Below are 16,551 nucleotides of genomic sequence, written 5' to 3' on the forward strand. Positions count from 1 at the left end.
ACTTCAACACTATTTCATCTGATTCTCCAGTTATATCTGCCCTGTGAGCAGGCAGCCAGTAGTCAATCTATAGTTGTAAGGATGAGGAAAGAGAGCCAGAATGGTCTTTTACCCAAGAACACAGTTCTTTCCCCCCCACCCCCCCCCCATGTACTGTTTGGATGACTGGCTGTCTAGAGAGTTAATGTTTGCAAATCACCCTGAGTGAAGGCTACCCTTTAGGAGGTGGTGCTTTCATTTCAATCCTGATATTCACTGTTTAACCTGGGGTCAGAACTTCTCTTGGCCTGTGAAATGAAGTTGGCAGTAGGTAGCCATCAGGCCTGTGACCTACCCCTAATTTTTTTCTTCCTCCTCTAACTCATGACCATTAGTAGCGCCCCATTGGCCATTTATGTTTATGATAACTTTAGAGTCAGAAAAGCTGCATTTCTTTTAAAGTCACTGGCCTGACCATTGTTCTTCATTTCATTCTACAAAGACCTAAATTCACCTTGAGGAAATTGGAGGAAATCAATATTCTTACCCTTGGATAATCAATCAAATAAAAAATATCTAACTTCTTCTGCTACCTTTATAAGAGAGAAGTTAGAATGGAACATTCTGGAAAGGAAATTATATATGAACTACATAATTTTACCACCCACACAGTCTAAAAGAATTGAACATTTTTTTGCAATTTTTTTATTGGGATTAAGTGATTACATAAATTTTGACAGTATTGTGGGATAGTGATACTTAAAGTCACAAACACATTCTAACCTTCATTGGGGCAAATTGTCTCTGTCATGGTCTATAAAGTTTATGAGTTCTATGAGCTTTGGCAATACAATTATTTCTTCCATGTGGAGTGACATGTACATTCCTTTCCTTTTGCTTAGTATCAGCTGTTCCTCTTTCCAACTCATTCCCTCCCTCCCATCACTGCAATTGAATTGCTTAGTTCATTTTAATCAATGTCCATGTGCAGCTGATGGGTCCCGCTATTATATGTTTCCCTCTGTTTCTGTGTCCTCCTCCTAGTTTCCTTCAGATGTGCACATATATACCATATATGTGGTGAGCAGCATGGGGTCATTCAGTAATGATTCGACCAGATGACTAGAGGTCTTTTGTTTCTCAAGTCTTGTTTACTTTGTTGTATCACCTTAAGTTTTGGATTTAACATCCACTTATAAGGGATACCATGTGCCATTTGCCTCTTTGCTCTTGGCTTATCTCACTCACATTTTTACGAAGGGATACATCTTTGGTAATTCGAATAGGATTTTATTCATGTAAAGCTCTATCCACTTTTCTAATTTAATTTACAAAATGCTCTTTCTCTGATGAAAGAATTTTCAGAACTCTAGCATTAAAATTCTAGAACACAGGCTATTGAGAAGCAGCATGTGATCACCTTTGTACAGAGTTAATGTGTACTACTTTTCCCTAGGCAGAGTAAAACCCATGTTCAGGCTGCTAGGAAATGGGACTTGTCTTTTTAATCCCTTATGTAATAAGAAATCATAAAGTCAAAGACTCTAGGGCAACATCATCTACTTTCCCTGTGTTTATAAACAACTAGCTTTCCCTTTTTGCCTCCTCTTATTGCCAGCATTCTTTCCTTGTACCACTCCTTTCTCTTCGACATGTTACCCTCACTATGTAAGTAGGGACTTAGCTTTATACAAAGAACCACTTGATACTGCCAACTCCCTTCCCCAAGGCAACACAAAAACAAATGGTTTACAGTCACTTGGACAATTTTGTGAAAACTAAAGCAATAGGTGAAAGGTAAATGCCATTGTTTCATTTCACTCATTTGTAGCAATGCTATCTTAGTCTAACCTCATCAACTGTTCTTTCAGCTAAAAGAACAAGTCTGTGTACCATTACTTGTCACATGTGTTACTCCTGAGACAGGGACATTTGGCATGGTCAGTGTACCTTTCAGGAGAAGTTATATGAAATTTGGGAGGTAAGGTGGGATGGGGGAAGTTCCTCCTTGCTCATATAAAATATTCATGACCAGTCATCACTACTCTAAGAATCCAGGCTGACCAAAGAGCATCAGTAGAAAGCATTGCTGATTACTTGGCACAGAGAAAGGATTCAGGAAGATTTATGTGCTAGCTCTTCAAGTTTGAGCTGGGCAGTGGATCACATAACAATGCCTCAAATTTCCCTTTATAGGTAGGAACCATAGTAGAGAAAATGTTGTTTGGCCATGTTATACATATGACAGGAAGGAGGGCAATGACCAAGAGTTCACAGGGGACTCCTGAGAGACAATGAGCTACTAGACAGAGCAAATAGGCAAAATACACAGGAGAAGGAGTGAGAAGATATATTAGGCTGTATGGACAAGTGTGGTGAGGCTCAAAGATTGGGGAATGGTATCACCAAGAAGATAGATAGATAGATAGATAGATAGATAGATAGATAGATAGATAGATAGATAGATAGACAGACATACATATATCTACATATATGTATATACACACAATATATGTACATATATTTATATATGTATATATTGAGTTATCTTGCAGCTAGTGCTTAACCCTAAATATAAACAAGGACATTTATTTCATATCATATACATATACATTTCATATCATATACACATAGACAGAAAGTAATATTTTAAATGATTTTGTGCATGATAGCAAGTATTTGTTGCATCATATCAGCACCAAGAGTTTTGGAGACTTGAATTAGGGAAGCTCAGCCTGTATTATTAGGAAGTGATTTGAACTTTATGTCTCAATTAAAATGTATTTGGAGGTGAAGCCTATTTGTGGTAATTAGAATTATATAAAGCTATAAGTTTAGGACCCTCCTGATGGCATTGGGGCATTCCCAAAACAAGAAGGTAGTCCTGAGCTAGCTTCTCACTGTATCTCATGGTGTTGTGCCCTGGATATGCTGTGGAACATCATGAAGTACCTCATCAGATGTCAGTGCCAGCCTCCAGGACTGAGAGCTGGGTAATCCTCTATTTCTTTTTTTGTTTTATTGTGCCAATATTGGGACTTGAACTCAAGGCCTTACACTCTCACTTGGCTTTTTCACTCAATACTGACACTCTACCACTTGTGCCACATCTCCACTTAAGGCTTTTGGAGTGTTAACTGGAGATAATTCTCATAGAGTCTTCTCCCTGGGATGATTAAAAAAAAAAAAAGCAAGAGTCATTCTGCATGATTTGGTTTCTGTCTTCTTTGATTGTTATGGGATCTCTTCCTCTTTCAGGTACCCCTGCCATTGCAAAGCCATCTGCTATGAGGTCCTCACTAGAGCTTTTGCCATATCCTTGAATCTTTCAAACTATATACCAAATAAACCTCTTTTTTTTATGAAGTAGCTATCATCAGGCATTTTTTTTGTTTTTTTTTTAATTGTAAAGATACTGTACAGAGGGGTTACAGTTACATGAGTAACGTAATAAGTACATTTCCTCTGGAGCATTGTTACCCCTTCCTTTGTTTTTCCCCAGCCATCCTTTCCCTCCTCACCTTCCCAACTCCTCCCTTTCCCCAACCCCAAAGTTGTAGAGTTCGTTTTTAACATAATGTCTTGTATATCTCATTGTTACAATGGGTCAGCCTATATCCTTGTTTCAGCATTTTATAAGACTAATTTTTTTGAAAGAGCATCAGGCATTTTTTAGTTACAATGGAAAATGAACTGGTATAGAAGCATCTGTCTCTGAGACCAGTGGCAAGACCTTAACTTTCATCCACAAGAGGCTTGAACTGGTCACCAATCTTCTCCTGGACTGTTCTCCCACTTATCATTTTCTATCATCTCTGACAAGGGCAGTCCAAAGAGTGTTCAAGTGGGTTACATGGTCTCGCTGTATTATTGTACAACAGCCTTACATCTCCTAGTGACCAGGATTTTGATAGCACCTTCTCCCTGACAGCTCTCACCTAAAGAGCATCCCAGATGCTTGCCTCAGCTTTGAGCCCAATGCAGCTCCTGGACTCTACATCTCCTGAAATATGTATATTTAACCACCAGAGCCCAAATTTATAGAAATGAGAACTTATCAGTTCCCCAGTTCCCTGGTCACTGGCAATTACACTAATTGGAGCCATGCAGCATTTCTCCACTGGCTCACTAAGTTACAGATTCCACTGTTTTTGATTACTGTAATTATGTGCTGCATGCAATCTCTTTTCCCAGCACAAACTGGTCTGTCCCACTTCTGCCCTTGTTAGTGTGGGACTATTGCTTTCTCACACTTCTGAGAGCCATAAAAACGTGTTGTTTCCAGACTCTACAGACCTGCACCAAGGTATGTAATGCTGTATAAAAAGAGAGTGACCACATAGTGATCCTGTCCCCTGAGTCTGGTCTCCCTGCCATTATCCTCAGCACCTAGCCTTAGTAGGACTCTCTGGGATCCTGTTGGTACTTCCTAGGTATGGATAGAGTCTCCTTGGCTTTAATGGAATTACATTTGGATAAACTCATCACAAATTGAAAGTAAAAGAAATTCAAATACACAGATACATGTAAGCCACAAAACACTTTCACTTAACAGTATAGCACACACTGTAAAATTGTCTCTCTTTGTGATTGTGGGCCTTCTAGAGCTGTGTTTACTCTGCTATCCAGAATTATAAAAAATAGTAAGTCAAACTATCCCACACCGGGGATTATATCTATTGTGGTTCCTGTGGGACACAGCCCCTTACTCCTTAGCATGCACAGCATCCCCAGAAAAGTTTTCTTGCAATTGACCTGGTTGTTGGTCCATAGGGAGTCAAGAGGATGGAGGGGGCAAATATTGGGTGAACACATGGTGACTCACAGGAGTAAAGTTTCTGCATCATTTCTGAACATGAGGGAGAGTTCTTTGGAAGGGCCATGGGGACTCCAGTGGTCCCAGAACCAGAGGGAAGAAATCCTTCCTTCCCAAAGGCCAACTGGGAAGCCCCTTCTAGCAAATGCACAGGGCTTGTATAGGAAATGTCTCTTGTGTCCAGTGTCTTCACTGCATGCTTGTTTTTTCTCTTCTTTAGCTAGCATGAAAGTACAATTTATTAATGCAGAGTCCTGCATAGCAAGGGACAGAAAAGGAAATTGGTGAAAGGAAAAAAGGCATATTAAAAAATGAAATCCCTGATCTTCATGAATGCACAGGGAGGAAATAGTATTCTTGAATTGTCTTTGGCCCTGCTGATGCAGAGAGGCAAATACTTTTTTTTTAGCACTCCAAAGAAGTGGTTGCTTATGTATTATTGGAACAGACTGAAAGTTATTTCCCATATTTAGAGGATTTAATTTTTTTCAAATTTATCTTTTTTAGCTGACACATATAGACATAAAAATGACAGTATTATAAAGTACCATGTGATGTCTTAATTCACGTGCACATTGTGCACTTGTCTCTTTAAACCATGATCTTTTCAGTCAGTGCTTTCTGGGCAGATACAAAATGAGTGGCAGACTCATGTGAGGTCATATGTGAGACAAGGGCAGAACCAAGCATGAGGCCAAGGAGAGTTTTGTTAAAAATATCAGCTGAGAAATGCCACTTTGCAGAACTTTGATCAGAGAGCTAAACTTCTCTAGGCAGGGAAGTGTAGAGGAAAATGCCAGGTAATGACAAGCAGGCCCAATGACCAGGGTCTGGTTTTCAGGGCCACTCTGAGTTCTGGAATAACTACTTCAGCTGCCTAGAGAGGGTTCATGGAGGACACTAAGGAGTTTCCCAGCAAGATTTGTATATATGGAGCCATTTCTGGAAACGGTATAGACAGCAATGGAACTCATGGCCCTGTGGGTATGGATACCTATCATGTTGAAGTCAATTTCCAGGGACAGTTTGGATACTACCATAGCATTTTGGCATGCTCAAAGGCATATATTATTATAAGTCATTTTTCATAAGGTATATTAGGTAGGTTCATATAACAGCAGCAAAGGGTATTTAGAGCCCCGTGCAACTCAAAAATGTCATAAGTCTTTCAGTAGGATGGCCCCCTCTAGCCTGTTGAACTTCTAAGTACATTGTCTGTCCTTCTCCCCCAATCCCTGCAAAATCACTTTGTGTTGTGAGACAATCCCTTATTGACCTGGGAAATGTTGATTCCAGCTCTGTTTGCTGAAGCACTATGGCACTGGCATTCCTCAGTAATTACTGTGTCACTTCTTCAGCTCAAACTGAAATTCCTGTTATAAAGATTCCTCCAGAAATTCTTTCCTTTCCAACTGTTATGCTTTTTCCTTCAATTCTTCAAAATCATTATCAAACACATGGGCTCAGTCATTCATTTCGGTGCACCAAATCCATTCTGTTTTTATTAAATAGCACTCACCAAATATAAAAGAAACAACTTTATACAGAAGGTAATATCTCAAAGTGAACCCCTCAAAGGGGTTATGAACATTTTTATTTAGCTTTTTTTGACAGATAGACTTTGCTTTATCTTATATAATCAGTGTGTCACTGTAGCCTCTGAGGATACAGTTTCATAAATTAATTGTTCACAGTTTAGTAAGAATGAACTGCATAGAATTTTAAAGAAGTTTTAATGTTGTTTTACCAATTTATGAACTTTTTAATATGTTTTATGCTCTCATGTGTTGGCAAGCTTGAATTCTCCTGGCTTTTACTTTGATCTTACTTATGGCATCTTCTGTCATTACCTTGTTCCTTAACACAGTTGTGTGCTACTACACCCAGATTTGTTTTACTGAGATGTGATCTTGCTAATTTTTGCCTGGGCTGGCTTAGAACATTGAATCTCCTGACCTTTGCTTGTGGAGTAGCTGGTATTAGCTATGATACCTGGGTCCTCCTGGTTTTTTTAAAATACTGTTTAAATAAAAGGTTACCTCAATCTTTATAAGAAACTCCCAAGCCCTCTAATGTTTTTAATCCTTTTGAAAACCAAGTTTAAATTCTATCATGAAGTGAAATTCCAGGATACTTGTTATAAACATCTAGTCAATGAGTGGATATTTACAGGTGCTATTGCATAAGCCTACTGAGTAATTTTCAGAACAAAGTCTACTCTTGAAATATTGAATTGTTATGAATAGACATCAGTGATGATGACATACTGTCCTCAGCATGAGTATTCCCTCAATCTTTTGGGATGAGGCCAATTAGCCTGGCTGAGGTCTCCCTGGAGCTGCATTCTCAGAACCCAGGAGCCTGAGGCTGTTTGGTAGCTGGTAACTTCAGAATTGCCCTCAAATGCCTCATTCTGGCTAAGAGTATTTCTATTGGCTTTCTATTCACCTAGTGGAACAAGAAGTCCCAGCACACCACAATAAAACTCAACTTTTCAAGCTGTGAGCAGCCCTCCTATCAAGGACATAAAGGTACCCACTTTCGGGGACACAGTTCATCTTGCTCACTCACTATACTCTTCCTCCTTTTGTTTGTTTGGTGCTGGTCCCAGGGCTTGAACTCAGGGCCTGGACACTGTTCCTGAGCTTCTTTGTGTTCAAGGCTAGCACTCTACCACTGGAGCCACAGCTCCACTTGTGGCATTTTCTGAGTAATTGGGACTTTCCTGCCTGTGCTGGTTCTGAACCTCTATCCTCAAATCTCAGCTTCCTGAGTAGCTAAGGATTACAGGCATGAGCCACCAGCTAAGCCACCAGTGTGCCTGGCTTACTCATCCTCTTTTTATGGAGCCAGGCGCTGTCCTTTCTCCATTTCAGTGAGTATTTCTGTGTATTTCACCCAAGTCCTTGTAATGTGGTAGTTCCTAGACTGGTGAGGGCTCTTACATTCTTTCACTAGGACAATATGACATTCTGCTATAGACTCATTACTATATAGTCTTGTGCTTGTTCAGTTGGTTTGCTTGCTCAGATGGCACTTTTTCCTTTGAGCCATGACTCTAATCCTTTTTGCTGGCTATTTTGGAGATAGAATCTCATGAATTTTTTTGACTAGGCTCTGAACCACCATCCTCTGAATCTCACCTAAGTAGCTGAGATTACAAGCATGAGCTATGGACTCCTGAATAACTTTGTACATTTTGAGAAGCACAGAATGAGATAGGAAGGAATGGCCATGACTAGAAGATGTTACAAAGAGAGTGCTAGCAATTACCCAACCTGGTGCTGCACATACCCAACTCATCCTCAAGAGGTATCATCTAACAGGGAAGTGTCAAGTAAAATGAAAATAATGACAAGATGGAAAAGGGAAGTGACAATTGAAAGAACTAAAGAAAGCACTAAGAACATGACCTTTGGATTGAACCTTGAAGTCACAGGACTTCACTGCAGCAGAAGAAGGAAAATAATCTTTCTAGGTTGAGACTAGCATGGCCCAAAGTCTTGAAGTATGATGGGGGAATGTTAGTAGAAGAACAAGCAGTCTGTGGTGGAGGAGGGGATGAGTCTAAATAAGGGGCTGGAAGAAGGTCTGAAATTCTTCAGGGAAGACCATGCAGAGTATAGAGTATCTAGATCAACTAAGGAACTTGTAGTTGTTGGGCAAGACATTGTGTCCCAACCCAGAGATTAGGATTCAGCCAGTAGACCTTGGAGTATGTACTTCCATAGGGATGGGTTTGATTCAGGGCATCTGAGGACCACACACTTTGAAGAGAATACAGGACACATACAAAAGCCTTGCAGTTAGAAGTGACACAACTCAAGCTGAGGTTCAGGAAGAGAGCTTTGTAAAATTCTAGACTGAATAGAGATGCAAGATGTGGGAAGACAGAACCTGCTGAGTGTGGGAGGCAGTCCCAAAGATCATGTAGGGCATGGCATGGGTTGGCAGCACTTCAAGAATGCTGAGTCCCAGGCATTGTGGTGTCAACTCCAAAGGCTGCAAAAACCATAACCAAGGATAAGGTTTAGGAATGAGGTTTGAAGTCTGAAGGGGAATATAGGCTCAGGGCCAGATACATACTGGGCAAATTGTTTTATCAAAAGCAAAGTTCACTTCCCAAGTAGGATAAGTAGGTGGGTTTAGGCTGGACATGGAGACACCTGTGCATTAATGCCAAGGGAACACAGCATGAAGTCTCCCAAACAGTAAATATTGTGGTGAGCATCAGGCTCCTCTATTTCCCTTACTTGTCAGATTGGGGCCAAGGGGAGATCAGAGGGAACCAGGTCTCTTCTGACTGTAGACACTGATCGTTTCTCTCCTAGAAGGTCTATTCAGTTTAGCTTTGGAGTTATCCTGGGTGGGAACAAGATAACTTTCTTTAGAACCCTGAAGCAGGCACCTGCCTGCAGGAAGGAAATGCTGCACCGACCTGGATTGTCTAGCAAGAGCAAGAGTAAAGCTGTCCCAAGATAGGGGAAACAATCAGGGACTAGGCTTGCACTTGAAAAGGACATGGTACTGGGGACTGACTTCCCTAGGAAGCCAGTCACATTAGGAAGGCAATCACTTTAGAAAGACAGTGTAGCTACTACAAACCTCCTTAGAAATGAACCTGACGTGATCATTATGGAATATCCTGGTTGTCATTAACAGTTACTTCCATTATTTTTCTAACATTGTCAACACTAGAATGGTAGTGTTGACTGTAGAGTTAACATATGATTTGGAAAAATGTCATTAAAAGAGAAAACAAATCCATATTCATGTAAATGAGAGCATAAATCAAGTACCCATGATTTATGTCTGAGAGATTCTATTTTCCAAATAACCAAAAAAGGCTGGGCTAGAGGCATGATTCACATGGTAAACTGGAGATATGGCTCAAGCAAGCAAGATGAGAAAGCATAAGGTCCTGAGTTCAACCCCTGGCAGTGGCAAACAACAACAATAGCAACAGCAATCACATGGCTGAACTGAACAGATCTCTTCCAAAGAACAAGTGGAAACTCCCAGATGTACACATTTGGGGTGGTAGTGCATGCCTGTAATCCCAACTACTTGAGAGACTGAGGTAGAAAGATTACTTTTTGAGGACAGTTGGGGCAAAAGTTATAGAAACTCTACAACAAAAACAAGCTGGGTGGCAGCAATCCCACTTTGGGGCATTTGTCCAAACAATCACAAACAAGGCCATACTAAAGCTACCAGCACAACTATGTTTATTGCAGCATTATTCACCATAGCTAAGTTATGGATGGAATCAACCCAAATGCCCCTCAGTAGATGAATGGATCAAGAAAATGTGGTATATATACAATGGAATTCTATGCCTCCATCAGAAAGAATGACACCACTCCATTTGTTAGGAATGGAAAGACTTGGAAAAAATTATATTAAGTGAAGTAAGCCAGGCTCAAAGAAACATAGGTCCCATGGTTTCCCTTATTTGCAATAACTAGTATATGTCTAGGACAAGCAGAAAAGGTCAAAAGATATGTACATATGACCATATAAGATGATGCTAAGCAAAATGAACCCCAAGATAGGGACACAAGAGGTTTTATCTTTCTTGCTGTTGTTTTTAATGTACTTATAACGTACTGTGTGATTTTTTTGTATTTTTTGTATACCCCATGGTATAACCCCTGTTTTCATTGTGTTTGATTCTGGTGCCCTGCATCTTGTATATACATTTTTCTTTTTTAAAATATGTTTTTATTGTAAAAATACTCTACAGAAGGGTTACAGTTAGTTGTATGAGTAAGGTAATGAGTATATTACCTATCGAGCATTGTTGGTATGTACATTTTTCTAACTTGGGGAGGGGAAGGAAAATAACAAAATGCTGAAATAAGGATAGAGGTTGATCCATTGTAACAAGGAGATGTACAAGACACTATGTTGAAAATGAACTTTACAGCTTTGGGGGTGGGGGGAAGCGGTGGGAAGGGGAAAGGTTGGGGAGGTGGAGAGGAAAGGGATGGTAGGGGAAAAACAAAGGAGGAGGCAACAATGCTTGATAAGAAATGTACTCATTACCTTACTCATGTAACTGTAACCCCTTTGTACAGTATCTTAATAATAAAAAGATATATTTAAAAAAACAAGCTGGGTGGAGTGTAGTGAAAAAATCTGGAGAATTGAGGTAGAAGGAACTCTGTCTGAGGTTGGGTAGAATAAAAGTACGAGACCTTATCTCGAAAAAAAAACTCAAAGAGCTGTGGTATGGCTCAAGTGGTAGAGCACTGCAGTCCTTTAGTTAGATCCCCTTTATCACGAATGGTAATTTAAGTACTCATGGAGAGAACACCTAAATGCTGGGTACATCTTCATAGTCGGGTAATTATATTCATGAGAATTTTCATTAATGGTGGAAAATGCCTATGCTCAGAGGCTAAAAGAACAGCACAGATGCAAACTTTCATGCATGATATGATCTTAGCTCTGGGACAAAGGTACAAGAGTTAGGGGATCCCCCTGTGTTACCAACATGTGTGGTGGGGTCACACAGCATATATAAATGGTTCTTCTCTCTATTTTTTCTTGAGGTTAGCACTCATGGGGGATAAAAAAATGCCTTGTTATCAAACTTATAAAGGTATTTTCTTTTTTTATTATTGTGAAAATACAGTACAGAGGGGTTACAATTACATGAGCAAGGTAATGAGTACATTTCTTATCAAGCATTGTTGCCTCCTCCTTTGTTTTCCCTTACCATCCCTTCCCGTCTCCCCCCCCCTTACTCCCTTGCCCCCCACCTCTCTCCCTGCGCCAAAGTTGTAAAGTTCGTTTTTCCACATAACGTCTTGTACATCTCATTGTTCCAATGGGTCCACCTGTATCCCTATTTAAACAATTTGTTTTTTTCCCTTCTCCTCCCCAAATTATACCAACATCAAATACTTTCTTAAGAAGAAAAAATTAATGCCCAGGAGGATTCACAAATCATACTAATTTATATCAAATTCAAGGACAATGAATCCCTCCTGACTTTTGCTTACACTCAACACTCCATCTATGCCAGCCCCTGGTTCCCTTTCTTTCAGTTGTAGAATGACTTCCTTAAGCATGTCTTTGATGTTGGTCACTTCTATGTTCACATTAATGCCTTTGGCTGAATTACTTAAAATCTAGCTTTGACAAAGCTGCCAGCAGGACAACACAAATACCATTGTCAGATTCAAAGCTGTCAATTTGGGTGAGGTTTGGGGGGGAAATACAAGGCTATGTTAGGACTTGGTTTTTGTCTTCAATACATTTTCTCTGGTCTTTACCTTAGAGGAACTGCTTTTACCAAAATTACCAGTGACATTCTCCTGGCAAAAACCCAATGACCTCATTCATTTTCTGAACCTCTGGGCCTCCCAGCACCTCTGCTGATAGAAGTGGCCAGACCCTCGTGACATCCCTCTAATGTGGTCTTTGAGGATGCACTAAACCCACAGTCAGAGTGTTCACAGTCCGTTGAACATGTAACTGAACTCTCTTCCTTCTTCTCAGAATCTCTAGGCTTCCCCATGCAGTTGAATCAAACCCAATGATGAGAACCAATATTTATTGTTCTTTATCTTCATGATAATGCCCTTGTAACCTTGGTCCCAGTGGCCCTTTTAACCTCTACACCCAAACCTCATTTTTGTCTCTTCCCCAGGTCCTTTTGTCTGAAGACTCTAGTGTTCTCTTCAGCAGCAAAAGGTGTCTTGTCTCCATCTCAGTCCTGAGAACCACAGCTTCCTCTTTCTGGATAGGTCTTGTCTGACCCATACATCATTCATAGACTGTCTCAGGGTTATAGTTTATAGTACATGTAGTTTCTATGGATGCTTGAAAAAGATACTTTTAAACTAACCTGAAATTGTTTTCTGTAAGATAATATCTACAAACAGCATAATATGCTAGTTACTTTAGTCAGATAGTCTTTCTTGAATATTTATTTAAATCAACAAATAAGAAATTACCAATGTTAGGGCTGGGAAGGTGGCTCAGTGGTAGAGCGCTTGCCTTGCATGCCTGAGGCCCTGGGTTAGATTCCTCAGTACCACATAAGCAAAAAGAAAAAAGCCGGAAGTGGCACTGTGGCTCAAGTGGTAGAGTGCTAGCCTTGAGCTGAAGAGCTGAGGGACAGCGCCCAGGCCCAGAGTTCAGGCCCCACGACTGAACCCTCTCCCCCAAAAAAATGAGCACAAGAAATTACCAATGTTCATGGTATTAAGTCAACTTTGTTATGACCAAATATTTGATCTAATCTAAAAGGTACTGATGACTCATTCCTCTAATCCTAGCTACTCAGGAGGCTGAGATCTGAGGACTCAGTTCAAAACCAGCTCTGCCAGGGAAGTCTGTAACTATCAAAAATCCAGAAGTGGATGTATGGCTCAAGTGATAGAGTGCTATTCTTGAGCAAAAGAGTTAAGAGAGCAAATCCAGGCCCTAAGTTCAAGCCCAATACCAGCACCAAACCAAGACCAAACTAAACAAAAAGAGGAAAAGATTAGTCTCATAGTTTCAGAAGCTTCATTCCATAGTCATAGCACGGCAGAAGCACACAGCAGAAGCGGTCTGGCTCACTATGAGAAAAGGAGGGAGACAAAACGTAGATACTAGAGTCCCAATAACTCCTTCAAATATTCACCCACTATTACCTAACATCCTTGAAAGAAATCGCATCAACTCCCAGCAGTGCCAAGTTTTTGACACCTGGGCCTTTTGAGGACATTCCAAACAGTAGCATGTATGGTGTTTTGATGTACATATACATTGTAGAATGGCAAAATCAAGCTGATTAGCACACATAATACCTCAAATATATATGTATTTATAGATGGAGAACATTTTCTTTAGCATTTGTCAAACATAAAATACATAGTTATTAACTAGTCACTGTGTTATACAATAGATTTCATGAATTTATTGAAATTTTGTATCCAAACTCCTAATAACTTTGAGCCCTATCTCTGCCCAGTTTCTAGCTGAATGCTTTTGGATTCCACATATGTATGAAATTGTGTAGTACTTGTCTTTCTATGTGTGACTGCTTTCACCTCACAGTGTCCTTAGTGGTCACCCATTTGGTTGCAGATGACAAGGTTTCACTCTCTTGTGGGCATGCTTTAAACAGATGATTTGTGAAATACGAACTGTATTTACTATACTGTGCAATAGGACCAGCAGCCTATTCCCCCTATCTAACTGAAACTTTGTATCTTCACAGCTCCTTGCTCCTTCATCTCGGATAACCACCATAAGTTTGACTGTTTATAAGTAGATCATGCAGCATTTACTTTTCTCTGCTTGGTTAATTTCTTTCAACATAAAGTGGAGGTTTAAATGGCAGAGCGTTTATTCATGAGAAAAAAAGCTGAGGGAACATGTGAGGCCCTGAGTTCAGACACCAGTATATACACTGTCTGTCTCTCTGTATCTTTCTGTCTCTCTATTTCTCTGTGTCTGTCTCTCTGTGTCTCTGTCTCTGTCTCTCTCTCTCTCACTCTCTCTCACACACAAACACACACAAATCCAACCACAAATTGCAGTATTTCTTTCTTTGGGAGAGTGGGTATTATTCTATTCTATTTAAAGGGTATTTTCTTCATCAACTCATCCATTGATGGGTACATCTTGACTATATATTGTGAATAATGCTGAAATGAACAAGGGAGTTGAGATAGCTGTTTGGCATGTGTATTTCATTTCCTTGGATGTCTGCCCAATGACAGAGACTGGATCATACAGTAGTTTTTCATTTTTTCTGATGTTTCCATCCACACTGTTTTCTATAATGGCTGGACTGATTTGTGTTCACCCTAATGGTGTACTAGGGTCTTATTTTCTCATTAAGAAGACTGCTTCTTAATGTTTGATTTGCATGTTAACCTTGTCACATCTTATTTCCCCCTAATAAGTTCCATGGTCAGGTATTATCATATTTTCTTTTTCCTTATTTTCACCTGACTTAAATAGTGCTCTGTACAAAGTTAGCTACCTGACAGACATAATGAAAAAGAAAGTCCTGATAATTTTCAAAATAAGATTTTTTTGTGTGCTGGTTCTGGGCCTAATCTCAGAGTCTGGATGCTATGTATGGAAGAAGACTCTTTTTTGCTCAAGGCTAGCATTCTACCCCTTGAGCCACATCTCTACTGCCAAAAGTACCCAAAATACCATGAGGCCAGTGTAGGAGCTCAGAGATGCTCTCAGTAGAATGAGCAGAGTGGTTGAGTCCTGTGTCACTAATCAGGAAGAGTTCTAGAAAATAGCCAAAAAATTGGCAGCTTTGCAGCAATTCCAGCTTTGCCAGCCAGGGGAGCTTGAAACCAGGAATGAAACCTCTGTCCTCATTTTTCTAAAAATAAGTCTTGAGGAACTAGATTTCAGAAGAGCATAAGTCACTGCACACAGCGCTAAATGTTTTTACAAGCAGCCAGGAAACAAATGGGACATCCTATGAGGCATCTTAGTAAAAGTTTCATCATTAAGTTTGGCTTTTAAAATGCAATTCTGACAGAAATCTTGAAGAATTAATTGGCATGCATTTGCCAAATTTATATGCAAACAATTGAGACTAGGTGTTGAACTGCTCTTCAGAGCTGTCAAGGACATGATCATTTGGAAGAGGGTTTATTCTGAATGGTAGTATGAAAAGCATTAGAGTTGCTTCTCCACTAATCTAAGTACTTGAAAAAAAGTGTTTAGTTATTTTTGTCACTGGTAAATCTTCAGAGCTAAAGTCTGAATGATGTAGATTGGCCTGAGCAATGGCTATACTTAACATTATTGAATAGTTAAAAAGAGGAGATTCACTGCTAGGATTCACAAAGATTTATACACTGTGTTATAATTAGCTTTAAACAATATTCCTTTATATTTTACAAGAAAAGTAGAAGTTTCAGAATCTTACAAAATTGTTAACTATCTGTCCTGGCTCATGGCTATTGTGGGACACAAGAATTAGGAAGGCAAATGAGATTTTGGCTTACCTTTGGAAGTTTGGAGTGAAAAGGCAGTGGTTAAAGATAAGCACTACTGAGCTCCAGCCTCAGCACTGCCCACCATCAGGTCTACTTCCTCGGGCAACCAATTAATCCTTCAGGCTCCTTTCTTCATCTGTTAAACACAATTCTAATTCTTTTTTTGGGGGCGGAGGGGGGTCCGGTCGTGGGGCCTGAACTCTGGGCCTGGGCACTGTCCCTCAGCTCTTCAGCTCAAGGCTAGTGCTCTACCACTTGAGCCACAGCACCACTTCCGGCTTTTTTTCTTTTTGCGTATGTTGTGTTGAGAAATCGAAACCAGGGCCTCATGCATGCAAGGCAAGCACTCTACCACTGAGCCACCTTCCCAGCCCTGTTAAACACAATTCTATTGCAGCTCCTTCACTCACTACCAGTGAGTAGCCAGCAAGACAAATAAATTCTTTCCTTCCTCTCACTGGCTTTGTATGTTATTATTTGAATTGTTCCTTTCTTTTTTTTTTTTTTTTTTTTGGGTCCGGTCGTGGGGCCTGAACTCTGGGCCTGGGCGCTGTCCCTCAGCTCTTCAACTCAAGGCTAGTGCTCTACCACTTGAGCCACAGCGCCACTTCTGGCTTTTTTTTCCCCCTTTTTGCTTATGTGGTGCTGAGGAATCGAACCCAGGGCCTCAGGCATGCAAGGCAAGCGCTCTACCACTGAGCCACCTTCCCAGCCCCTATTATTTGTATTGTTGTTACTTGGCTTTGCTAGGGATGAAATCTCAGTTAGGCATGCAAATGC

At 40.2% G+C, this 16,551-nt stretch overlaps 1 protein-coding gene across 1 annotated transcript in view; it reads right to left on the reverse strand.

Annotated features, from left to right (window-relative positions):
* Nucleotides 1–13,312: 13,312 nt before the first annotated feature.
* Dusp22 (dual specificity phosphatase 22) overlaps nucleotides 13,313–16,551 on the reverse strand; it is a 97,780-nt gene continuing 94,541 nt past the window's right edge. Inside the window, exon 8 of the mRNA XM_042680330.1 lies at nucleotides 13,313–13,371. Coding sequence (XP_042536264.1) covers nucleotides 13,319–13,371 — 53 coding nt within the window. The 3' untranslated portion in view covers nucleotides 13,313–13,318. The remainder of the gene's footprint in view (nucleotides 13,372–16,551) is intronic.

This window comes from Dipodomys spectabilis, unplaced genomic scaffold, assembly GCF_019054845.1.
Source record: "Dipodomys spectabilis isolate Male_0828 unplaced genomic scaffold, ASM1905484v1 ptg000059l, whole genome shotgun sequence".
Lineage (NCBI taxonomy): Eukaryota > Metazoa > Chordata > Mammalia > Rodentia > Heteromyidae > Dipodomys > Dipodomys spectabilis.